Genomic DNA, 26,328 nt, shown 5'->3' with positions numbered 1-26,328 from the left:
CAAATGCCTTCCAAAAGTACACAGACAACTTTTAAGAGCTGTCTTGCATCTTGTATTTTCTCACTGATTTCAGCTTTATAAGTACAAAGCATTTATCCCTTGTGGAATACTTACAGCATAGCTAACTAAAGAACAAACAAATCCAACAAAACAGTTAATTTCTGAGGAATCAGATTGCTCTTAAATAACTTCAGGTCTCTAACAAGCACCAAATCTGAGATTCTATTTTGTGCTTTTGATAGAACCAGTGGTAAGTGGAAAACCAGATGGAAACATATCTCTTGAACCTGAGTTATTTGAGAATGATAGAGGCCACAAAATTAAAACTCATTCTAAGAATTTTCCTATTCTACAGGAATTTTCTTGGATTACACTTCGTCCCCACCTAAATCCTATATTTGGTATAATTTGACAGGTGAGATGTCTTGCCTGAAAAGATACAGTTCTTTAAAGTAAGTGGGTTTATTTCACAAAATGAAGTAACGAAAAATGATAAAAATACTTCATCCAAGAATTATCTCTTATCCTTCCTGTGTTTTTGTTTACATTTGTTTAAGTGTAGTTCAAAAAGTTTAGGAAAAAAATGGTAATTACTTGATAATATGTTTTGCTGTTTTCCCCATAACAAATTTCATTTACTGTTTGTTTATTAAAGGACTGTTATCATCTAGCAAAATTCAATCATATCATCAATAAGATCATCACAGTTACACCTCTACATTTAGGCAATGAAATTGTCCTGTGCTCTCTGAGTAACTCTTTTGAGATTCAATATATCAGAAGTCACGTACTAACAAAAGACAAAGCACAGCCACATCAATGGCCATAAAAGCCTTATAGTTTGTCAGAATTATAAATATATGTCTACATTTGTAAGAATGCTCACAGATTGAATGCCTAGGGTTTTTATGAGTATCATATACGGTAAGCTACAATGAACATTTAAATGAGGCAAGACACATGCAGACACCTTAAATTTAGCTACAGTTTTCAAATACAACCCGGGCTACTGAGTGTAACTTTAATTTTTAACTATGTACTATTTCCTGCTGTTGCCATCAGCATATCAATCAAGTGTATATTATTCTGGTTTGCTCATTTTATTAAAAGCAAATTCGGAGCACAATTGACTTTTCATTTGTTTAACAAGTGAAGAAATATTTACCCTGACAGCCATTTCATTGTAGAAATTCATCTTCATAATAAAATATGCTGTCTGTGAATCAAGGAAAAAAAAAGATGGCATATATTTCAGTTACACAAAGACAGTGCTCCTATTTTTACATATAAAAGATAAGAATCTTTATACATAATACATAATAAGAGTTCTAGGCTTAGAGAGAATAAAATCAAACTTCGTATTGAAGAGATAGGCTTCCTAATACATAATGCAGGCTTAACCAGAAAAATCTATGGTAGTCAAACTAGGAGCTAATGGAGATATATGATCATAAAATGCTCTCCGCTGAGTTTGATAATCAATGGTGCTCTACTGAGAGTAGAATAACAAAGCAGAAATATTCACAAGTGCTGGTGACACGTAGTATTGTATGATTTATTCACTGGGGTTCTTTTAGCCAAAACTCACAGAAACATAAAAGGAATTCATATTTCAAGATGCCTGGTTTAATGAAAAATTCAAAGAAATGCTGTCTTCAGTCGAAATCGTTCAAGGATACGGATGCAGTGATGGAGCAAAATTGTGCCTTCCAACCATCTGTACTAAGTGTTATGTACTTAGCTGCCTCCTGAGTAATCCTTGGGAATTTTGTTTCATTTAATATTCATTTTAACATCATAAAATCATAAATACAATGATACCATGTTTTAGTGAATCCCCTGATATAGAAAACATTTCCTGAAGTCCTGGTTTCCTTCCAATAAAGTAGAATTCCTCTCATAGTGAATGAATCCCCTATTATACTAAGCAATCACTTGGCAGCATAGGTTATTTTAATGGATACATCACTTTAAACTAAGCTTTCACATCTGTTCCGCCCTCTAATTACAAATGCAAAATGAACATAATTCACAATTGTATCATAAAAAGTAAAATATAAGTACTTTGAATGCAAGAGTATGTCCTTTATTTAGCACAACATGCAGCTTTTATGTGTTTCTCATGTTTTAGACACAAATCAAAGGCAAAAGTGCTTTCCCCTGATATAGTGATTTTCTCCCCCATGGCAAACAGGAATTCACTATAAAAGGGTTTCACTGTAATTAGTGTTATTTGAATTGCCTAGTCTGATCCAAAGCAAATTGTCTGTGGAGAGCAGCAGGACTGGATTATTTATCAACAGTCTGGGCAATTAAGAAACAGTTGGCTGCAATATGTTATTTACAAATGAACACAATGATGCTACTTCATTTTAAATTCTCTTTCTTCATTACATTAAGCAAGGCATAATTCCTGCAGTTTAATTAAGGTGCATTTTAAATGCTCACTTAAATATCATACCAATCTACTAATAATAGAAACAGCAGAAAAGATATTTCTTATATGAAAGAAAAATGCAGGGCTGATTTCAGAAAGTTTCTTGTATACAAACACACATACACACACACACACACAGAGATATATATATGAGGGAATCTCCACCCCAAAGAATGAATAAGAATCAATAATGGATTCAATCTCCCCTTTTGTCTCCATAAATGTTTTCTGAGTGATACTAACTGTAGATAGCTAGTATTGGAATAAAATAATGGCTGCCTAAACTGTTTGGTTAAATTGGTACAATTTCGCTTTGCAGGTAATCTTTTTTTTCTTTGGATGGGCATGTAAGACTTGCTGCAAAACCAAATAAAGTATATTTTTAATGGAAATTCCTAAGCTTAAAAATGATCATCGGATTTCTGTCCATCAATGATTAAACTATACAGTCTCACACCTTTACTGGTCTCATATTTGAAGGCTGTGAGCACTTGGGTCTGAATCCATCCTATTTTGCTGAAGAACCTAAATTGGAGACCTAACATCATTATTTTCTTTATATTATCAATGCTGAAAGACAGTGGGACCACTTTCCCTCTGAGCTTGACAAAGTATCGAAGAGCTCTGTCTACTATTTATAGACAGTCAATGGCAACTAGGCTTCTAACTCACATACCTTACTTGGGTGTGAGAAATCCCTGCCTTACCCTACCACTACTTAACAAAATCAAGTCAGAAATTCAAAGGAGAACCCATAATGTGATTGAGAGCAGAATGAGAGAAGGAATTACCACATGGTCTAAATAGGAAACAGGAACCTTTTTTTTTTTTTTTTTAATATGCATTTGCTTAATTTCTGTTGGATTGGGACTATTTAAAACTAGTTACGGAATTGAAGATAAACTCTTTAGGGTGGTGCCAAACTGCATCATATAAAATATTTTTTTCAATTGCGTCTCTTTCAAAAGTGAGTTGAAAATACGGCCGCAATGCAGGCTGACTTCATTGAACAATGAAATGTTACAAATCCCTTTGCTTAACAAGTGATTTTTTTTGACTGAGAAATGTAGCAAAAAGAAACAGTGATGTATTGTTTCATTCATGTTCTGGTGTTTGCCTGGTTTTAATTTTCATACTGTCCTGCAGTTCATGCAAGACTTTCAGAATCCAGTACAACCAACGTAAGTTACTAAGAAAACTATAGGAGGGCAGTTCTTAACTTTAGTTTGTGATTAATGTGTAGGAAAAAAAGCTTTAGACCAAAGCACCTATATTTAGAATACAGAAAGCCATATAAATTGAGCCATATAAACACCATTAGTAGTGGTTTTTTTAAAATTAATATTCAACAGAAGATGCACTAGAGGAGTAACAAATGAAATACTAGTAGTGATGCACATATGGACAGGCAATACGATGAGCCTCAGCCTTTGTTATTTTCCGCATCGGTACCACTCACATTTCACAATTTTTAATATAATCATTAAAATGATTTATTATCAAGTAATCATGGGTATTTTGTGCATATGCTTTGCCTTGTTTGCTGGCAGCAGATACCAATTCAATCATTATCAGAGGACAACTTTTAAAGTGACCTTTTTTTCTTTCTTTTGTATTTAAGGAACTATCGTGTGAAATGTGTCATTGCATTTCATAATCAGCAGTCATTACAGCGTTCACAAGAGCTCAATGCAAACATTAACACAAGACTAAATGTGAACCAGGATTTATTAGCTAAAGTATTTTTTAATTTTTATTTTCAGAAATATATTTCAAGAATTGGAAAGCTGAGGGGGTTTTATGATGGTAGCTATCTCAGCTTGGTTATTACAGGAAATCTGTGCTAATTTGAAAGACTATCTTAAAATGTAACTATCAGAGTGTTTTTTAAGAACAGGGGCAAAAGAAGAAAAAATTTGTAAAGAGATAAGGAAAAAAACCTCCTATTTCAATGATAAGTATAACTAAGGTTGGCAGGGACCTCTGGATCTCCACACCATTGTTCAAAGCAGGGTCAATTAAGGCAGTTTTTACAGTCTTGTTTAGTTGGGTTTTGAGTATCTCCAAAGATGGAGACTTCGCAAGCACAGCTCACACTCTCTGGGCAACCCATCCCAGTATTTGATCACCCACAGAGTAAAAGTTTCTTTCTTATCTTTGAGTGTAATTTTCTGCATTTCAGCTTGTCCCCGCTGCCCCTCATCCTGTCACTGGGCACCAATTCCAAATGCCATTCTGTAGTTGGCACTTTGGGAAGTATTATCTTGCTATCTCACCTGCAGGGCACCACTCAGAACAGTGCAATAGACAGTAGGCACAGTGATGATGTATTCATTTCATATACTATCTGAGCTCCACCATTTATGCACCATTTATATATAAAAATAAGTCCCTGAAGTGATATCATTCTGTTTAAAATAGGAAACTGATTACTATCAAGACATAAATTAGCATTTGAACACGGAGTGGGCAAAAGATAGCTCCTTACAATTTTACAGAATTGAAAAATATGTGAAATAGCCACCATTAGATCTTAGTCCTGCTTAAGCCCGCTTAAAGATTTAAAGATCAGATGCCAAAGACTGACATGGTTTTTATTCTCATCTTGAAAAACACAGAAACACATAGATTGACTTGGTTCTAAAATGAATTTCACCACTGTACAATGTTTAACTGTGAAAAAAATGTAGAACTTCAGGGGTATAGCACTGGAACGGGCTCCCCAGGGAAGTAGTCACAGCACCGAGTTTGACTGAGTTCAAGAAGCATCTGGAAGATGCGCTCAGTCATATCCTCTGACTTTGCTGTCTCTGTGTGGAGCCAGGAATTGGACTTAATGGCCCTTATGGGTCAGGATACTCAGAATCAGGAGATTCTGTGATTCTAAGATTCTATGAAATGACTTCACCTAAAATGTTGTCTGAAGCATATCATCTAGCCATCCATGATAAGCATTTGTCTAACTTCTTAAAAATATGCGGTAGAGGAAGTTCCACAACATCTTTTGCCATATGTGTCAGTGTTTCACATGAAGTTGATTTCTTCCTTCCCTTTTCCCAGTGGGTAAACAGACAATTTCTTTTCATTAACAAATTTTAACATACATTATGATGCCTCTCTTCTACAGAAGTTTTTCCAGATTAAACAAACCTTCCTCAAATTCAGGCATAATACCCAACTTTTTTTAAAAAATGAATGTCATCCAACCATGCAGCTATCTGCCCTGCATTCAAAAATTAGTCTTTTAGAAGGCAGACTGACAACCATAGCCTGAAAGGATGACTTACATTTTATTAGTTAAACCAGGTAAATTGTAAGCGAGAAATCTTTAATTAGATAACTGATTTATTTGGGGGAAAAATAGACAAGATTTCAGGCATACAAGTTCTGCTACTTGAAAACATAGTTTAGCAATAGGTATGGCCTGTAATACATGAGTTATTGTGGTTCAGTTTTTGGTTTTTTTCTTGACTTACCTGTTTTGGTTGAAACACAACAATTTAACAAAATTAGTTTTGAATAAATGACTAAGAAGTTTAAAACTACTGCAAAATATTAACATAAATTGATAAATTAGTGAAGTAAACTAGATATTAAAAACTTAACTTGTTTTATGTTAGAGGCAAATTAATTTCTTCCTAATCTCCTAAACTTGTTAACAGAGGTCTAAGCTTCTGTGCCATCACACACTTTTCCTATCTTCAGGTCCATCAAGGGAATTAGATTGACTGTGATCTGCTGTGTGCCTTAAGGCAAAACCACAAATACTTCAAGGTTCATTAAGTAAGAAATTTAAGCCACTGAAACATAGAACAGCAATGTGTAAAAAACATTGGCTTATTTTGTTTTCTGTAAAAGATAGTTCTGTCAGGAAAAAAAGCATCTTGTAAAGCTCCAATGCTGCAATTAGTATCGTGCAGGCAAGCTTCTGCATGAGCAGATCTCATTGCTGGTTTGAGTACTACTACTACAGAATTGCAAAACATTTAAATACTGACTTAACTTGACCATTATGCCTTGGCTTACTGAAATGAATGGTACTTTTCATGACAGTAAAGTATATGTCTGCATGTACAAAGGATCTAATTTCAGCTTTTTAATTTCACTATGAGTGAATGAATTACTTCATATGCATTCTGTAAATAACCAAATAAAATTTTTAAAACTACTTTTTTTCTACCTCCACCATTTTGCTGAATGATCTTCTGCTTCGATAACCTCGCCACCACTTCTGTATTAAAATCACCATTTTGGTCAGGTATCTAAAATGAAATATATTAACAAAATAAGGAGGATTTTGAGACTTCACAATATAAATTTATTTTTCCTAATATTAAATATAACATATAGTGTATTATATCCACACTTATCCCAAACAGATGGCCACTGCAAACATATTTTATACGTATACATGGATGCATTTATACATATGCGCACACAAGCATATTTATAAACCAATATATACATCTATTTATACATACATACTTTGCTTTTGAAGAAAAATAGGTTACTGCAAACTTACCTATATAGTATTTCAGTTATCACTATAACAGTTTAATGAAATAGCCTTACAAATGTAATCTACATGATAGATGATTGTATTTTCATTAATTGTTCTAACTAACATGTCTGACCAGTTCAGAATTTTTTCAGTCACATGCAACATTTTAACAGCTTTACATTTTTTAAGTATTGCACAAAGATATGTGGAATTTTTAGACTACTTTTTTTTGCTTTTCTAAAACTACACCTAGCTTAATTATAAGTAAATCTTTACTCTGGCCTTACTACGTATATACTTTATTATGCTACTAAAAAATCCATAAATCTCACATCAATTTTGCAGAAGATAATGAAACCATTACTTTGTGACTGCCTAGAAAAAGCTATATAGGGGAATACCACCTAACTATGGACATCAAAGTTAGAAGTTGTGCTGTACAAATAGAGTCACTCAGTGGAGGCAGTGTTTTCTAACAGGTAATTCAATGGACTTAAATAAGATGGTAGTTTAGAACTGGCTATATTGAGCCTCTGCTCCTAAGTCAGACACCACATCCATCTTTGGACACCACATCCATCCACTGAGCAGGATCACACTGAACACTGAGTGAGATCACTCTGTACAGAGTTGCAGAGAAAATCTTCTTCTACACTTAACTGATTTAGTTCTTACATGCTCATTACAATTAAACTGTTCTTACATTGGTCATTACTAAATAAAAATGTGCATTTGGAAGAGAACTTTCCCACAGAACAGATTGTCTAAGACACTAGGGCTTTCCCTTCCTTCAGTAGCAGGCAGTCATTACTCACGCACTAGAAACAAAGGGGCACAAAACAACCCTCTGTCTTTGTAGGGACTTTTGACATTGGTGGCAATGATATTCCTTGGAGAGCTTAAAAACAATGTTTGTTTGGCTGGTGAACACTTGCACATGATGGTTGCACCCTGTGACAACACACTTGAACCATCAATGGAAAACAGATTACCAGTGCTTTTTTTAACAAAATAACCATAGCCCATGTTTTTATGAGGGAAATACTGGTCATTAAGTGACTAATGTTAATTTAATAATTATTTAGGCTTGATAGATTATGTCAGGATGATCCATAATGACTTGCAATGGGCAAGAAAGTCAAACCAGAAGATGTAACAACCCCTCTCCCTCACAGTACTAATTTTAACAAAGATACAGAAATTCAAGTATATGAGTTTGTCCAATGGCACTTATGATCTGAAATAATAGAGGAAGGTCTCTTGGGAGGAAGGCCCAACCATACTGTTTCCAAAAAATTTGTATCAGCGTGCTGCTGAGATGATTTTTGTAAGCAGCAGTAACAGTTCTCTGCCAGCTTCAAAACTGTAAACAACAGCTAATTCAGGGTCAAAGTTGCTTTTGACCAATCAGAGCTGGTCATAGAGCCTCTGTGAATCACATATAGGAGAAAAAAACCTGCTGGCAGACGCATTTTGCCACCGGAGAAGGGAGTGAGAAGGTGTAACCAGCTGTGCAAACACAAAGGCTGGGAAGGGTGAGGGAGGAGATGCCCCAGGTGCCGAAGAGAAGAATGCCCCTGCAGCCTATGGAGAAACCCATGGTAGAGCAGGTGTCCCCATGGAAAAGGCCAAGACCCCACCTGTAGCCCATGGAGGGGCTCCATGCTGGATGGAGCAGGTGGAAACATAGAGAAGATGCTGTGACCCTACATTGAAGAAAGTCTCTGCCAACACTTGTAACCTAGAGAGAGAGAGAGAGAGATTTGTGCCGGAACAGGTTTGCTTGGGGGAGGCTGGTGACGTCGTGGAGGACTGGGACTGAGAGACATTGTGATTTATGACTGCCCGCTATAGCAGTGATCCATGATGGGGCAGCTGAATGAAGAGATAAAGCCCTGAGGGAAGAGACTCATGTTGGAGAAGTTCGTGGAGGACTGTCTCCCATAGGTGGGACCCCACGGTGCAGCAGGGGGAGGGTGTGGAATGAATGCTCCCCCACCAGCTGAGAAGGGAACCAACTTGCAAGGGACTGACCGAAGCCCCCATCTCCCAGTCCCTGCCCCCCTGTGCTGTGATCGGGGGGAAGAAGGGAGTGAAACCATGACTAGAGTGAAGTCTGCTAAGAAGGGAGTTGGGGGTGTGTGGGGGAGGTTAGAGGTGTTTTAAGATCTGGAAAAGGAAACCAGCTCATGAAGAAGTAACTGAGAATCCCATTTTTACCCAGACCCTGCCCCCCTGTACTGTGAGCAGGCGGAAGAAGGGAGCAAAATCATGACTAAAGGGAAGTCTGCTTAGAATGGAGGGGTGGGGGGGAGGGTGCTACCGAGAACCCCATTTCCCCAGTCCCTGGCCACCCTGGGCTGCCAACGGGGGGAAAGAAGGGAGCAAAATTCTGACTAAAGTCTGCTAAGAAGGGAGTGGTGGGGGGAAAGTGTTTTAAGATCTGGTTGCGTTTGTTTGTTTTAAGATTTGGTTGCACTCCCAACTCTGGTGTCACTGTTCTTTGCAGTGTAGTGTAATAAATTAGATAGTTTTCTTTCTTCACTCTGTGTTGACTCTGTTTTGCCTATGCCGTGGATGACAGAATGATGACAGAATGATGACAGAATCCCTGTCCTTATTTTGATTCCTGAGCCTCTTAATATATATTTTTTCCCCTGTCCAACTAAGAAAGGGAGTAATAGACTGACTGGTGGTCATCTGGCCTCCAGCCAGGGCAAAACCACCACAAGAGCAAAGCTGTTGTACATGACATAGTCTATATAAATTGAGAAAATAATTTAAAGAAAGTTGTTTTTTTTTAAATGACCTGGTCAAATCCAGGAGTAGAACTTAATTTTCTACAATAGGAATCCAGTTACCATACACTTATTAGGCAATTTTTCTGTAACTTCCACAATAACAGAGATAAGGAAAATCTCTGCAAACAGCATATCTGAAGGAAATCTACTTTTTTCCAGTCATGCCAACATTTCTTAAACAATAGTGCATATCTATTCTGAAGAAGGATTATTTCCATTAGACTTATTAGCATTGTGCCATTTTAATTGTATGCAGTTCTACATATGAAAAATTAGTATTTCTTACAGCAGCAGAGCATATATTTATTTCCGTTTAAAAGCAAAATAGCTGTTTGTGATTGTTGTTTGTTTTTCACTAAAATCAAGTAATACCATGAGAAATTCAGGTGAAAAAAAAACCAAACACCCAGATTGAAATAGAGATTAAAATAGGCTTAATATACTACCTCAGATAGGCTCGGACTCTGCATCCTCGAAACCAGCTCTGGATTTTGACAGCAGCTTTGTACTCTATTTTTCTGTCTTCATCTATAGACCTGAAAATACATATAAAAAGTATTAATATTTGTTCAGCATGGTAATTTAGTGAAATTCTAAAAGCAGAAAAAAAATCTTATATTTTACCATTGCAGTTTGTGATCTTTTTCACCAGGTTTTAACTTTTTAATTCTACACAGTTAAATAACAGTGCAGAAAAATATAATATACATTAGTTACATATTATGAGGATAACAAAGAGTGTCACAACTTGTAGATAATGTAACATTTGGGAGAGTGTACTTTTTATCCCTATACAGTACTGAATATTCATGTCAGCATGTCATGGACACCTGTTGTAGGTGAAATATATGGATAATTCTTTAATGATAATTAGGCCTGAATTATAACAAAAATACCATAGTTTTATATAAAATTGTGTATCTACATTAATGTTAAATAAATGAACTGTGGTCAACATTACCATAACTATTCATTTATTTAATAAGAAGCATATATCTAAGGTGTGATCAAATTCAAATACATTCCTTTATGACCAACACACAATATTTTATTCGTGTATTTCCTTAACAGTGATAGCATCAATAATGGTGACAGATACACTCCTTATCTGTAGACCATTTTTAATGCAAGCAAGATGATATTATAGTGTGAAAATAGAGAATTTAGACCTTTAGCTATTTTCTTAGGAAGGAATTTAAAGAGGAGAAATATGAAAATGAAGATGTGACTGAAGAGAAGCAAGATAGAAATATACATTAAAAATACTATAGGTTAGAAAGCTTAGGAGAGAAACCAGATGAGGAAAGTTTCAAACTTTAGAAGGCCTGGAATGTCAGGATAGGAAATCTTAGTGTGATTTAAAGAGAAGTCAGGAACTGGAAACAATTGGGTGTTAGTAATTGGATAGATTCCAAAGGGATGACCATGAGAATCTTTTACATGGAATTACAGTTGTCAGTACAACAGCTTACTGAGTCTTGACAGGACTTCTCACAATGGGAATTCAAAGACATGGATTTTGGAGATAATGTAGAAATGAAACAGGCTGAGTACATGTTGCAGACAGGCAAGGAGGGAACTGAAGGAAACAAAAGAATCAGAAAATATGCTAGGGTTTCATCAGTGATTAATACAGATGCTAGTGGAACTAATGAAAAAGGGAGGATAAAGAGAAAGATGAAAAAAAATGTTTTTTAGTTACATGAGAAAAAGAAGGTTATCTAGAAAGAGATACTGGTGAGGACACAAAATAGATGTATGTGGAGAATCGATGACTTCAATGAGATTTTCAAGCTGTCAAAGTTTTGTGTCAATTTAAAGTACAAGGAAAAGGCATGTGTACAAGTGGGAAAGAAGCACAGATAAAAGGATCTCGTCAGAAAGTCAGAAAACAATTCCAAGAGACAGTCCTTGCTTGCTTTATTTTGTGATATTGCCCATTAGGAGAATAGTGTTTGTGACAAAGCTAGAAGTCATGCAAGGAAAATGATGAATCTAAGAGAGAATAAAGAAAAAAATTAATCAGGAAGAGACTTTTAAGAGAGTTCAGAAAGAACTTTTAAGAGAGTTCAGGAGTTTCAATGCTGAGGGTTAGAACCCAGCTATGCAGTCACTTCTAGCTATTATTTACTTCTTTCTTTGTTTCAAAATGTCAGTAGCTGTCATATCTTTGAGTTTTAAACTGTATTTTAATTTTCATGGATTTTTTCTATACTATTTTTATTAGGAATATATTTACCAATACACCTGCTACAAAAGAACAATTAGTTTACTGTAAGTTAGTTTTCTCAACTAGTTGATATTGGTTAGCTGTCCTAAGAAAGTGTTGTATTGAAATTAACTGCCTCAGTAAACATCAACAAGATAATTTTTTATGTGATAAATTAGGATTATCCTCATTATATTTCTTGAAAAACAAAACACAGATTTACTAATAGAGATCAACCACTAGCACTGTTAATTTTTACATCATCTGGTACAGCATGTGTTCTCAAATCAGATTTTCATCTTCACCTGACCAAGACCACAAAATAAGTCGATATTTATACTAGAGAACTTCCTCCTTCCTTTCCTGTCCAGCTTCCTAGACTTCATAGGAAGCAGACAACTCCACAATAGTTTTACCTAGAAGTAAATATCATTAAAAGTGTATATGAGATTTGGCCCTGCACACACAGCCATGGTTACAGCCAGGAAAGGAAGGGGCTATGGGACTAGATGTGTTGGGATAGCTCCAAAACCCACTTGGAAATGGCAATAGTCTGCTTCTGGAAGAGCAGAAACTTTTTCCTCTGTTACTCCCTGTTAGATTTTTTGGTTGGCATTGCCTGGCCAAGTCAGTTCAGGAGTCCTGACAAAGTTTATTGAAGCAGACCAACTGACTTGTTTCACCTACAGTATAGTTCCACAAACCTTTTCAACTAGTTTTGCCAGCAGAAGCAGTAGTTTTGGGTGTACATTCCTCAAGCTGGCATCTGCCCTTCTGATCAGATTGCATAGTTGTCATACTGTTTGAATTTAGCTTTTAGAGTCACAGATATTTCTCAGACTTTACTGAATGTTAAAAAGGTGTACTCAAAGTCAGCATCTGACATAAAGGTGTTATAGTAAAGAAAAGTAGGTTCTTGAATGAATGTGATATAATTGTTTAAAATTTAAGAGAAAGCACTGACAGATCCCGTATATTCTAATGTTTATGCTGACAGGGTTTTTCTCGAGGTGCAGGCTTATGGTGTCTTTGCATTTTGTCATAATTGGGCAAGTCCTTCCCTAGAAAGGTGCATTTCCTAGAAAGTCAGTTTCGGAGACTTCATACCTCTGACAACAAAGTTCTTCATAAAGCATGACAGGAACATCATTAACATCACAATAACGTTATTAAGACCTGTCTAACCACAGACAACAGACAAGATATTAGGTTCATTAGCCTACCCTGATCTTTAAGGTGTGGAGTCCTAAAACAGCAAATGCATTTTGAAAGATAATTTTTTTTTCTAACTGTGGGATTTACTTTAAGACATTTGAATTATTATGTTCCTCCTGCAGCACTAGTTGCTAGCAAGAGTACTTAGTTTTTGTCAGTGTTGCTTAAATTCAAGCTGCTCTTGAAGGTCTGAGTGCTCTGGGTGTTCTACAGGTCTTTATAGATAAGCAACAAAAGTAACCGCTTTTCTTACAGTATCATGTATTTTTGTTTGAATGCCCTCAAATTGTTTGTAGGTAATGACTGACTCCTGTGCCCACAGCATCTCAGATTTTAACAGATCTATTACATTATGTAGATAAAGTGTAGTTCTGAAAGGAAATTAAGCTTAGAAGATAAATAAGAATATACCAAAATCTCGAAACAAGATATTCTGGGTTTTTTTAGGATTTTACTAGCAGCTGTATTGAAGTAGTCCAAGGTTTTGACCCTAAAGAACAAAGATCAGATTACAGATGTCCTGGTTTCGGTCAGGCTGTGGATCTCGGCTCTCAGCCAGGATAAAACCATGACACAGATCAGCACTTTGGTTCTGAGCTGGACTGTTTGAAGCCTCCCATTTAAATTCTCAGCTGAAAACCTGAATTTCAAGAAGCTGGTGGATTATAACCTTTTCTTAAAAGGGAAACAATTCGCTTTTGGAAAGCTCTGCCAAAACCCAAATCCCCAAACATCAAGCATGCTGCCCTCCAATGGATTTCCATGTCTCGCTCAGCCTGCTCTTTCTAACCTGAAATATGTGAAATACAAGCATAGACTTCTGTAACTGATGCTTGTTTAGTGAACTTCTGTGTGTACGGCCACAAGAGTATGAACTGAAGGTCGGGAAAGAACTGGGATACACACCAATACACACAGGCGGAACTTGAACTTTTAGAGATGTTTGGGAGCTTTGTTAGTCACGCTAATGATGTTGTAAACAGATTCCAAAGCTATTCCTTAATTAGTAAAGAAAAAAACCCCCTACAATTATGCTAAATATGGGGGGTAGGGAAGGGGGAGGGGAGAGAAGGGGGGGGTGTTCTGCTTGAATATTAGCATTATATGTACAGTACTGTATGTACAGCAGCAACAAAACAGTTGAATAAAAGGGTTTACAAGGAAAACCTATGCAGTATTAAAACAGGTCTTAAAACATTTTGTTTCCTAAAAGTCTGATCTGGTAAAAGTTGGCCACCACGACGTTGGCGGTCAGAAAACTCGTCACCACAAACAGTACCGCTCAGACGAGAGGAGGGTAACAGGTGATCTGACCCATCGGCCCGCCGCTCTCTACACAGGACCTCTTGGATCTGTAGCAGAATAAACTGTCCTTAACTTATTAGTGCAAGACAAACCACGTCTCGGGTGCCAGAAACTCCAGCCGCAGGCTCGTTCGGCTTGGAGGAGAGAGCCAGCTCCGGCGCGGGGGCAGAGCTGGCGGGGCTCGGCGACTCCTGCCACCTCCACAGGCTCCGTGCCCCTCGAAACGAGCAGCGGGGGTTAGGGGACGGGAAGAGAGGGACACGAACTAATTGCAGCGCGGAAATGGACCCTTTAGAGAAACTGTGCTGTTGTCGTCAGGTGTCCTTAGATCACTCTGGCAGTATTTGGGGGTTTAGGGAATGGGGTGGGTGCTCTCGGGAGGGAGTTTATAGCCAAATCGTATTCAGCGGGAGTGCCGCCATCTCGTTGCTAGAGGCTTCCCCGCCAGCTGCCCAGCATGAGGAGCTGCGTCCCGCACCACCAGCGGCACGGACCGGTTACCTGTTCCTACGGAAATACTCTTCCCGCAGCCACGACAGCTTTGCCTGAAGCCGCGCCAGAGCGGCCATGCTCACCCCCTCCCCGCCTTCCCGGTCTCCCGACGCCGCCACCATGGCAACAGGACCGTACCACTCCGCGCCGGCGCGGGGGTGGCGCTCTCCACCGCAGCCGGGCCGGCAGGGAGCGGCAGGGAACGGACGGCAGCGGGAGTTCCGTACTGCTGGATCTAGACGGAAGCGGAGCTTAGGGGACGAGTGCTTGAGAGGACGAGGCGCTCCTGGGCAGCGGCCCGGAAAGGGAGAGACAAGATGGTCGCGTCTTGCTTCCTCCCGGTGCCGCAGCTGCTTCCGGTCTCTCATCATGGGGGACTGAGGAGCAGGGCTGGCCGCCCGCGTCCTTTGCTCCAGGCCGTCGCCTGCCAGTCCCCGGCGCTGCTGCCGGTTCCCGCTCCGTTTCCCCTCGGCCCAGTCTCTGCGAAGTGGCGCCAGCCTCCCCGGGGAGCGGCCGGGGGAGGCGCCGGGTTCATGTTCCGGGTCGCTGAACCTACCCCGACCCGAGCTCAGGCGGCGAGAAAGAGCTGGTAAGCCCGGGCCTGGGGGTCGCGTGGGGAGAAACGAGGCTGCCGGGGCCTCCCGCGGGCCGAGCAGGGATGTCACTGCCGCCTCCTGTCCTCTTGCAGGCTGGTGCCGGTATTTGGGGAAGGGGATCGAAACACCCTCTCTTTGCCGTGTGTGGGGCTTGGAGGCGGGGCGTGGGGACGCTCTGCGCTGCCCCCGTCCCTGCCGGCCTGTCTCTCTGTCTGGTGGGCTTCCAGGCCTCTCCCGCTCTGCGTCCCTCCGCTGCTGGCTCGGTGGGGAGAGATGTCAGTGGTTTACTCTTCCCCCAAAGCCTTCGAGGGGAGAGGGCTTGGGGGTTTGGCAGGTGCTGTTCGCACACCTCAACAGCTCGTTGCGTTTATAAGCAAGCAGGGCTGCTGGACCAAGGAACTTCCTCATGTTGCTAAAAGAAGACAGCACACAAACTATAAATTGAAATGCTTTTCCACAAGCTTATTCAGGTTTTTTTGTGTGTGTTTGTTTTTTTCCAAATTGTGGTAGACCCCCTAAGGCCTAAACCCTTTCCTGTGTGTGCTGTGGAAACAGTTGGTGTGTTTACTTCCCTGAAGCTTTTTTGTTGTGTATCAAGAATCAACAAGTGCAGCTGCAGCAGATGAGCATGGAAAGTATGTGTACTTCTGCTGCAATATAGCTCACAGATTTAGAGTTTTATGTAATTTATTAGTATAGTGACGTAAAAGGCTATGCTGGTTTTATTGTAAAACTGTAAAGAGGGGAAACTGAGTAACAGAATAGAAAAGGGAAAAGTGAGTTTTGTTGATAAGCTGTGGAGGTATAACGACTGCTAGTGGAGAGACACTGTAGAAATGAGATCTCACAAACAACCAAGTGGGAACCCTTCCATTTCCTTGTTGAAATTTCAGATATCTTGTGATATCTTTGGTATCAACAGATGCCTGTAGCTTCTTGTTAATTTCATTTTTATTAGTGGAAGTGGAGAGTTGATGGTTTTGTGTTTTGTTTTTTTTTTTCTTGCTTGCATGTTGGTAACTTGAGACTGTTATGTATACAGACACCTGCCAATTAAGTTCCCATATCAGAAATAGATTTTAGTTTATTTTTTCTTTTCTTCCCCATCCTCAAAAGAGAAACAGAGAGAAAGGGTTAGCACTTAGTCTTCTTTCATAGAAAACCTACATTCCACCTCCACTTCTGCTGATATCCCTACTTTTTTTCTCTGGGGGTGTTTTCACAACTTCTTTATGCTTTTCTAAATGAGCAAGTTTTTAAAGAGGGTTTTCATTTGCCCAGATGATATATATTTGCCCAGATGATATATATTTGCCCAGATGATATATATTTGCCCAGATGATATATATTTGCCCGAAGAAGTTTGTTGGTATTGATAGGTGTGTGAGTTTCCTTGGTGTAAGTGTAACTCCTGTTGGTGTCATTCAGAACGCTTCAGAGAACGAGGTATGCTCTAGTGGAAGAAGTATTTTTATTTCAGTGGAAACATTGCCTAAACTATTCCAAACATACTCTGAGAAAGTTCTCATTATATAGTTAACCTGTCATTTATCTTAATTTTTTACTATTTTGTGTCCCCATGAAGTAATTTAGTTCTAGAGACTTTAAGAAGAGTGTTCAGCAACATGGAGTGTGGGAATTTGGCATCTGCTTCTGTAATTGTCGTCCTGTGCAAATACACTTCCTACAAAAATTCAGTACAGAATTATTGAAAACTTACCTATGGAACAGTTAGTTTAGCAGTTCTGAAGGAAGATATGTTACAAGTCTGACCATTCCTCAGAGCCATTGTCTTTTCTTATCCTTGTGCATAAGTTATGTCAGAAACTGTTTGTTAAATGAAACCTATTTGAGTGAAATGCAGGAGAATTTTTTTTTTCAATGTCTAATACTTGATGTAGAAAAATCAAGAACTTCTGCTTTCTAAAAAGTTTTAAGACCCTAAGTAGATGCTGAAGGCCACAGAGCAAGAGTGTTTGCTTTGGTTGGTAAAGCACCTTTGAAGCTCAAAGTTTTTCATTTGTATTGTGAATACATGTGGCAATTTAGGAATAGTTTGTATTTTGAGTACTTTTCAGGAACTGCAATAATGACTTTTGATAATTACTTTGATGCTATAGCGTATTACCATCCTATGATGGTTCAGGTGATTTTCCACCTTGACAGCTATTTAATGAAGTCATACTTCTGAAAAGTGCAAGCATATCAGTAAATGGCAGCAATGGGATTGCAAGAATTGCTAACTCTCATGATAAATTGCTCCAAATCTCATTTCTGGCTCACCAATTCATTTGTGTTAGAGCCTTATTAAATGCCGTTCTAGTCAGCATCTTTCTACCCTGTGTACCACATTCTCACTCTTAAATGTATGAGTAGTGTTGATAGTATTTGTTGTTGTGACTTCTTAAATAAGTGACAGTTAGAGAAAAGTCAAATGTATTCAGTGCTAGTTTGGCCCTAATTTTGAGGAGGATCAGTGACATAATCAGTTAATAAAATTTCTCCTTCCTCAAATACTAAGAACTTTTTATTGTATAGGACAAGTGCAAGGAAATTCCAAAACTTTCACAAATATAGGATTGATACCAAGAGTTGATATATAGTATGTGATTGGAGAAATAAAATGTTTCTAGTAACTGTATACAGTTAAATATATGGGAGCTGTATATTCGATATAAAAAAGAATTCATAGAAATTTCTAGGAAGAGTAGCAATAATGTCTTATGAAAGTAATTGTTCTACACTTCATTTTAGTTCTTTTAAACTCCCTCTCTACTTTTGTTTTGTGAAGCTGATTTATACACACAGCTAAGTGACTGCAAAATTGAGTTGGCATACCTTGGACATGAGAAATAGTCTGGGATTTTGGATTTGTCTTTTCCCTTTTCAGATATAGGCATGGTCCAACATAGTTCTGATGTGTCTTGAGTCCTCAATTCTTATAACTGTTCTTGCTATCCTATGAAACTCAAAGTAATTATGTTTTCAGACATTTAGTCTCTAAGTTTTTGTTCTGATGCTGTCCCATTTTTAAGTTTTAGGCTATGAAAATTACATGTGTATTAAGTTTATTTGGCCTGCGTGTCAGATTTACTTTGAATGCGTTGCTGGTGCATTGGTTCTTCGTCTTTACAGGAGGTGCTGGGCAGGATCCTCAGAGATGGAAGGGGAAGGGAGGAATACTCTGTAGCCCGATAGCTAGCTGTTACACCCCCAGCAATGGTTGGTACAGAGCAGAATGCTCTTTGGTTGTTGTGTAGCTTTGTGTACTTGGTTGTCTGTTGGACAGAGCTTAAGGACATAAATAAGTGTGTATGTGGAACTGAATGCTTTGTGTTCTCCTCTTGTTGGTAGCCATTTGATGGGCACAACTTCTGTTTCTGGTGTATGCCATCAGCTTCTACACAACATAGGTTTATAGGTTATTTCTTTATCTACCGCTCTTTTGCTGGCTACTTAGTTCTTTTTAACTTAAGTTGTGTTACTTCGTTTAGCTTTCCATTTTGTGTATCCCAAGAACCATGATAGTTCTTTTTTTTTTTTTTGTAATCCATAAATTTCTCAGGTAAGGCAGTGAGACTTACCATCTGCTGTTCCCTCTCCAAAACTTGCACCTGTTGAATCCAAATTTCACTCATGTTGGTCAGTAAAGCAGAGGTCTCATAAATAATGATTCTAAGACTTTGTGAAAATAACTTCTGAGGTGGAGAAATGGGTTTTAAGTTAGTACCTGTGAGGATAAAGGTACACTATGAGTGCAGCTATATTACAAGACATCAAACAATCTATATGAGAAAAGATTACAGAAAGTTAGGTTTTATAATCCTGGTATGCTAGGAACTACTGTGGTTTTGTTGTTTTGGTTTTTTTTTTCCTTGTGCTCTCAGCTTGTGATCAAGGTGGGCACGAAGGCAGAAAAGATCATGATTCTTTTTAGAACTGATGAGACAGAGATGCAGCATGACTTCAGCTGCAAGAAACCTATCTGTTTGCCTGAAAGGGTATAGAACTAGAAAGTAGATGTAAATACAGCTGTTGGTTTAGTAAAAGATGCTGCCTTTCCTTACAAGTTGTGCAGTTAAATTGGCTTTCCCATTAATGTGTGCTTGTTAAATATTTTGTTATAAGAGGTCTGCATTGTGTGCTTAGGTGGGAAGTGAACAAAAATACTACTTGATTTTTCACTGAAAAAGCAAGTGCCTGTTATTTCTATTAAGAGTTTCAGTACGAATATAAATGCTGCACACAAGCTGTGTGAACTGTTTCCTGCAACCCTACTTTTATGGTCTATTCTGGTAATGGTTAGAGAGGAAACGGGTCAGCCTTTGGTGAACTACATTAAAATTGCTTCAGATAAATGTAAAGGTCAGTGTAGCCAAGCTAGTTTTTTCTTATGCTAAAGTAGAATCTTCTCCTAGTGAAGACATTATGCTTTATTGCTAGCTGTGGGCTGTTGCTGTAACAGCGTTTTTTATAGCCTTATGTGAGTCATGCTAAACTATGGCTCAACTTAATATTTTATGTACTTCAATATGTTGTTCTACATTCCTTATTACAACCTTTGAAATTTCTCATCTTACTGAATGCAGTTGAAATTGCTGGTAATTTCTTTAATACTTCTTGTAGTTTATTTTTCAACCTATTTCAAATGCAAATATTTTTGTTACAGTAACATCTGCAGTGATTAGAATTACTTCACAGGTTTGGAACACAAGCTTCACAGCTGGTTATGAGCAATGGAGAAAGTTACAAAACTGAGTTTGTCTGGCAAATAATGCTGTAATAGAAATATGCTCCTGAATTTTGTAGACAGGTTTCAGATTAACTGTTCCTTCTGGTTGCTGTTCCCATCTTTTTTTTCTTCAGTGATAGCAAGAGAAGTGAGAGCTTTGATAAAATTAATCAAAAGAGATTTCTTGGGTTTTCAGGAGAAGGAGTTTTAATGTAGACCCCCAGCATGTTGAAAATGCAATGTGAATAAAAAATTGTGTTTTCAATCTATTACAAAGGAGCTTCCATTCGTGTCCCAAACTGAGCAAGTAATTCTCATAATTGCTCAAAGTAAACCTAGAGAAGTAATTATAATACTAATTTGTCTGATCTGTCTAAGAATTAATACAGTTAGAGCAGCTACACCTCTGGAGGGACTGCATCCGTGGGGTCAGCTGTCCTGGCTGTGTCCCCTCCCAATTTCTTGTGCACCTTCAGCTGATGGGGTGTGGTGAGAAGCAGGAAGGGCCTTTGCCCTACCTAAGCACTGCTCCGCAGTAATAAAAACATCCTTACGTTATCAACACTGTTTTCAGCATAAATCCAAACCATATCCTCATACTAGCAACTGTGAAAAAAACCCAACCCTCTCTATTCCAGGCAAACCCAGCACATATATTATACATAAGACCATGACTGTAATTTTTAGGCTAAACAAGGTACAGATCTTACTTCAGGAATTGAAATGAAGAGACCCAATACTTAATAGAAAAGATTCATTTGCAGGAGTGCATGAGATTTGAAGTCATAGTCTGATGGAAATTAAATGCCTTTACTGCTCGAGGCCTTTTGAGAATCGTATTATCTCTTGACTGCAAAACTGCTTCAGGGTGCTCACTCGTCTTTGAGTCTTATCTTTTGATATGGTATTGTCTCTATTGACTGTATATTGGGGGGGAACTTAAGTTTAGATCAGATGTGTAAATTTAGACTGGCTATATTGTGTATGATTCTGAAGTATTTTATAGAACTAAGGAAATTTACCACCATACTTATACCATTTCCTGTAGTAAATTGGTATGTCCACTCTAGGAGATACATTAATTTTTGTTAATGTTATACTTTATGGTTTTGGATGTCCATCGGGCCACCACCACTATGAAGTACCTTTAACACTGAACTCTGTGGTCACTGAGAGGGGTAAACTGTGCTATGTGTCCATGTTTATTCCACATCTACAACTCTGCTGGTATGGGTAGAAAATTATTTCATTTCTCCATGAATTTGTATTGTAAAGCAAAATGAAGTGCCTTGCTTTTCAACATCCTTTACATGATTTACCGACTGTGTTCTGTATTTATCCATTGGTGGAATATAGTGAAGAGCATGAAGATTATTCTCTGCTTTACCTCAAATGAAAGGAGTCTTCTGTTACTTTGATGTGAGAATCGGATTGCTGTGTTTTACAGAGAAGGTTCACAGCTTCCGGAGTAGGTTTAAAGCACAGTAGCAGTCATTTAATGTTTTCTCTTCTCTCTATAATTGTGTTTGTGTAATACATGGGGGAACTTACTGAAGCATACTGAGTTGAAGACATGCTAAGTACTAGTAAAATATGAGGAGGAAGGACCAAAACCTTTAAAAGCATAAGGCCTTAATCAGACACTATGTGTGTGTGTGTTCAGGGACCCTTTTCATTACACAAGTGTGTGATTCTATGGATGTGAGTGCCCACACCTATGTGTAGTGTGGAACTTGGCATGTAATAATTTAGATTTCCCTGTGGTAGGGTATTCTCTCAAATTAATATCACCCCATTGAATCAACGTATTTTTGAAAAAATCAAACATATCGGCCATTGGAAAAACAGAATTAGTCACTATTTAAAAAAAGTTGTATTATCAGAGTTACTACCTTAACTTCATTTTGGCATTCAGGCAGCACCAAGAGATGATTATTCTTAAAAATACTCTTTCATAATGTCAGCTTTGAAGCAGAACTCCCTAATACACTATGAAGGAGGAATAATATGCGTTCCATTTCCCATTCATAAATTTAAAACGCTCTCCCTACCTGCGGTTAGAGTGAATGGTCTTTGATGCTCTTGCTGTATGCAATCTTTGCAAATCATAAAAATGTGATGATGTGAACTAAAACCAAACAGTAACAGTGAGATCAGAACCAAAGAGAAGAATTCTTCCACCCCACTCTTCTTTCCAAGGTGGAAACTTGGAAGGATAACTTTTAAAAGGAATGTATGCTGAAGCCTTGCAAATGACATAGGACTGCTTGGCAAGGTTTTGTGTCTCAGCAAAAATACAGTAATCTTTATAGGATAGACTTTAAGACCACCTTGTCTAAAGTGACTAAATTTATTTTGGCAGGTAAAATTGTTACAGAGCTTATAGTCAACAGTTAAATTAATGTGTTGTTTTCTTGTGTGGTTTTCTTTGAAATATATAGGCATTTCAGTAGGACTATGGAGGAGCTGGTTCACGATCTAGTCTCAGCACTGGAAGAAAGCTCAGAGCAAGCCAGAGGAGGTTTTGCTGATACTGGAGATCATTCACGAAGTGTGTCTTGTCTTCTAAAGCGACAAGCAAGGAAAAGAAGGGGACGAAAAAGACGTTCATTTACCACCCATCATCCCTGGGAGACCGGTCACTGCTTAAGTGAAGGTTCAGATTCCAGTTTGGAAGAATCAAACAAAGACTACAGGGAGAATCATGCTAATAAAAAAGACCACAGTGACTCTGATGACCAGTTGTTGGTTGCTAAACGTAGGCCTTCCTCAAACTTAAATAACATTAGAGGAAAAAGACCTCTGTGGCACGAACCAGATTTGGCTGTAGACAGTTTGGGAAATAGAACTTTGCGCAGGAGAAGAAAGGTAAAACGGATGGCAATAGATCTGCCATCAGAAGTCTCTAATGCACTGACAGTAACTCAACAGCAGGATAACAGCAGAGATCAAGAAATGGACAATAACAATAAATCATACCAACACCAAGAGTTTCCCAAAAGCAAAGTGAAAAAAAGGAAAGTAGCAGCAGCTCGGCAAGGACCAGAAATCTTGGATGAAGGAGTAGTGATAGAAAATGAAGAACTGAACCAAGCAAATAAGGACAAAATGGAATATGAGGAGCAAAAAGGCTCAGATGAGAACATGAGTGACAGGTTACTCTTTCTTTTCCTTTTTACAGAAAGTTTGGATATTTGTTTGCTCTTTCTGTTGTTTGTATCGGGAATATTTGAGTTTTTCTTTAATTCCAGAATTAAAATGCTAGCATCAATAATCTGTTTTAAGAAGTTACTCTTAATTAAGTCTACTATTTCTAATACATACTGAGTTACCTAGGTTAAGGAACTCAGCATAAAATAGTCTCATCTAGCAGAAGAATAGCCAAGAGAACAGTTTATTGAAATAATACATTCTAATTGCTTCAAGATTAAGAATGACAGAATATACAAATGATTAGTATGTATTTTTTCTGGTATTTCAACTGGTGACAGTTCTCAGACAAAAATTAAGTGTTTTTCCAATTTCTAGACATTGGTGCTTTGATTGCTATCTCTATTCATCAGAAAGGTTGTCAGTATTTAGAGTCACCGTTTAGACAGTATGCTCTTACATGTCATGGGCATAAAAAGTCTGCAGGTTGCCAAGGATATGCATCATTTATGAAATGCAAAAACCAATTTACAGTTCAGAAACACCTGAGCTTTCCATTAGAAAAATTGGACAATGATGACCCTCTGGCAGTACACCTCATCCATCCATTCCAGACAGCAGTCATACTACAATGGTAATTGTTTCCAAAATACTATTTTGACAGTAAGGTGTAAGTCATTTTTTTCCATCATACACAAGGGATGTTACCTGCAGGGCCTGGTAGGCTTGATTATGTTTACTCCATGTGCCTAGTTCTGAATGCAGAACTGTCAACAAGAAAGACTCATGTTCAAACACATAGCTTTGGTCAGTTGCTTGACAGTTTTAGTGTTCCTGGTTTTTATTTTTATTCATTTTATCTATGAACCGTTATTTAAGCCTTTTCCTTTCTGAAGAGTTAGAACCGAGGTGCAGAGTATCCAGGGGTTTTGACCAGAGCAGACAGCTTGGGTACTGTAATAACAGCAGCATTGGTAAGTGACTAACTCCAATTATTGTTGGAAAAGTCCTTTTAAGTCTTTTTACTACATAATAGATTTGTCACTCACCTATGAACAATAAGCAGCTGAAAGAGAGGAATGAATCCTGAGTCTTATTAGAGACTGTTCACAGTATCTTAATTTCTAGAGCAGAAATAGTCCTTCGGAGCAGCCAGCATAACTTCAGACATCTTGCTTCAGCGTGCAAGACAGGAGTGTATGTTACAAGGAAGCCCTTGGAAAACCTCCCCCTCCTTGGATGGTACTGGAAATCTACAAGCTGGTACATAAAGCCAAGTGGTTAAAGATTTCCTTGGAGCAAGGAACCATTGCGTAGGTCATATGTCATATGCTTTTTTATTTAGAAAAGATTTTCTGTTACACTACAAAGGTAACAGTTCTCCATCTCAAAAATTACGTAGCTAGTTTTTGGGAGAACAGTGATTAATACGAAAGCCCTCTTGTAGACTCCCCAAACTCTGCTACTTCCACATCAGTCTGAATATATCTTTGTTTTTACACAAAAGAAACATTACTGCTCTTCAAAATGCTGTATGCTGCTGCTGTTCTTCAAATCATACTTTAAATGTTTGTCTCTGGCCCCAGTAAATGACCTTTAAAACCATTCTCATTTTCATAGTGTTTTCTACTCATGCACTTGGTTGAGTGATGGTCTGTCATTCTACCAGATTTTTTGCAGTAGTCATCTGTACCAAAAGATTTGGAAACCACTGAATTAGAAAATTTACGTTCCAAAAGGTCATTAGAAATCTGTATCTAAGCTTCTTGGGTGCATGCGGTATCTGACTATTTTGTATGTGAATAACTTGCTTTAAGTTAATTTTACTAGTGTCTCCTCTGTTAGAGATCATTTAGCTAAAAGAATCTGAAACAATTAGCAAACTGTTCCTAAGAGTGTGTTCTAAAAGTAAAAGCCTAAATCTGAAAAAGGAGCATGAGTTTTGTAAGACTGCACAAGCTATGGAGAGCTGACTAATTGTATTGGATAAGACTCATGCTTCAGCACCGTTTGCTGGTAGAGAAAAAATGAAAAGTATACAAAGCTGTTTTAATTTTGTACATGTGTACATACAGTTTAAGTGTTTTTTAAAGAAGTATTTATTAGAAGTTCAGTTTTTAAAAACGAAATGAATAATTTTTAATGGGAGTTAAATTACTTGGATCTAAAATAGATAAAACAGTTTTAAGTGTATACATCACATTGTTTTAAGATAACATATATTTGAAATACACATTAAAAATGCTAAGTAACACTTAGTCTGCAGGCTTTTATCTGTGTGTGTTCAAGCACCAAACTCAACCATACGCAATTTTTAAGTCCAGGTGTCAGAAGTTAGTAGCAAGTCCTCAAGCTCTAAAAATGTCAGTGTCTAAATGATCCCAGAGAGAAATTCCTGTGAGGTTGGTTTTGAGCACTGGAAATGAGACTTTCATGATCAGAGCCTGTATTTTGCTCAGTCTCCCTTATCCTTTGTGCTTAGGTACTTGGCCAGTTTCATCCAAATTCAGCAATGCATGGAGTTTTGGATGATTCTAATTCCCACCAGCATTGGCAATTGTTTGCATTTTAAGTGACTAAATGCAGCAGGTAATTTCAGTTGCCCCCTTTGAAAGAGAGCAGCAGTGAAACTTGGAGAGGCCCATCTGCTGCCCTGCTAGTCAGTGTGAGTACAGAGTCTTCTTAGGTCTTGGAGTAATCACAGATCACAAATCCCGCGTGAATCCAGGGTATGGAACAGCTTGTGAAAAATCATAACTAATAATAAAAAGTATTTCTTCTTTATTTCCACAACCCTGCAAACAAAGCTGTGGATAGCAGAGCTGTTCCTTCCAAGTTTTTGCTTCCATACACTGTTTTATAGGACTAACAGGAGTCTGTGGATTTTTAC

At 38.0% G+C, this 26,328-nt stretch overlaps 2 protein-coding genes across 2 annotated transcripts in view; one reads left to right on the top strand and one right to left on the bottom strand.

The window, feature by feature from the left end:
• The window catches only part of SPATA17 (spermatogenesis associated 17), a gene marked incomplete at both ends in the record, with an annotated part of 89,700 nt that extends 74,618 nt beyond the window's left edge, over positions 1-15,082 (bottom strand). Inside the window, 4 exons of the mRNA XM_084261686.1 lie at positions 1,166-1,216; positions 6,618-6,699; positions 10,186-10,275; positions 14,970-15,082. Of these exons, the coding sequence (XP_084117812.1) occupies positions 1,166-1,216; positions 6,618-6,699; positions 10,186-10,275; positions 14,970-15,082 (336 nt within the window). The remainder of the gene's footprint in view (positions 1-1,165; positions 1,217-6,617; positions 6,700-10,185; positions 10,276-14,969) is intronic.
• A 411-nt stretch (positions 15,083-15,493) lies between these two features.
• Positions 15,494-26,328, top strand: part of GPATCH2 (G-patch domain containing 2) — a gene marked incomplete at its 5' end in the record, with an annotated part of 114,117 nt that continues 103,282 nt past the window's right edge. The window contains 3 exons of the mRNA XM_084261096.1: positions 15,494-15,549; positions 15,649-15,831; positions 22,730-23,443. Of these exons, the coding sequence (XP_084117222.1) occupies positions 15,494-15,549; positions 15,649-15,831; positions 22,730-23,443 (953 nt within the window). The remainder of the gene's footprint in view (positions 15,550-15,648; positions 15,832-22,729; positions 23,444-26,328) is intronic.

Source organism: Gallinula chloropus (genome assembly GCF_964237585.1).
Source record: "Gallinula chloropus genome assembly, chromosome: 3".
Classification (NCBI taxonomy): domain Eukaryota; kingdom Metazoa; phylum Chordata; class Aves; order Gruiformes; family Rallidae; genus Gallinula; species Gallinula chloropus.
Note: the sequence above shows the minus strand (reverse complement) of the source record. Positions and strands in the feature narration are given on the sequence as shown.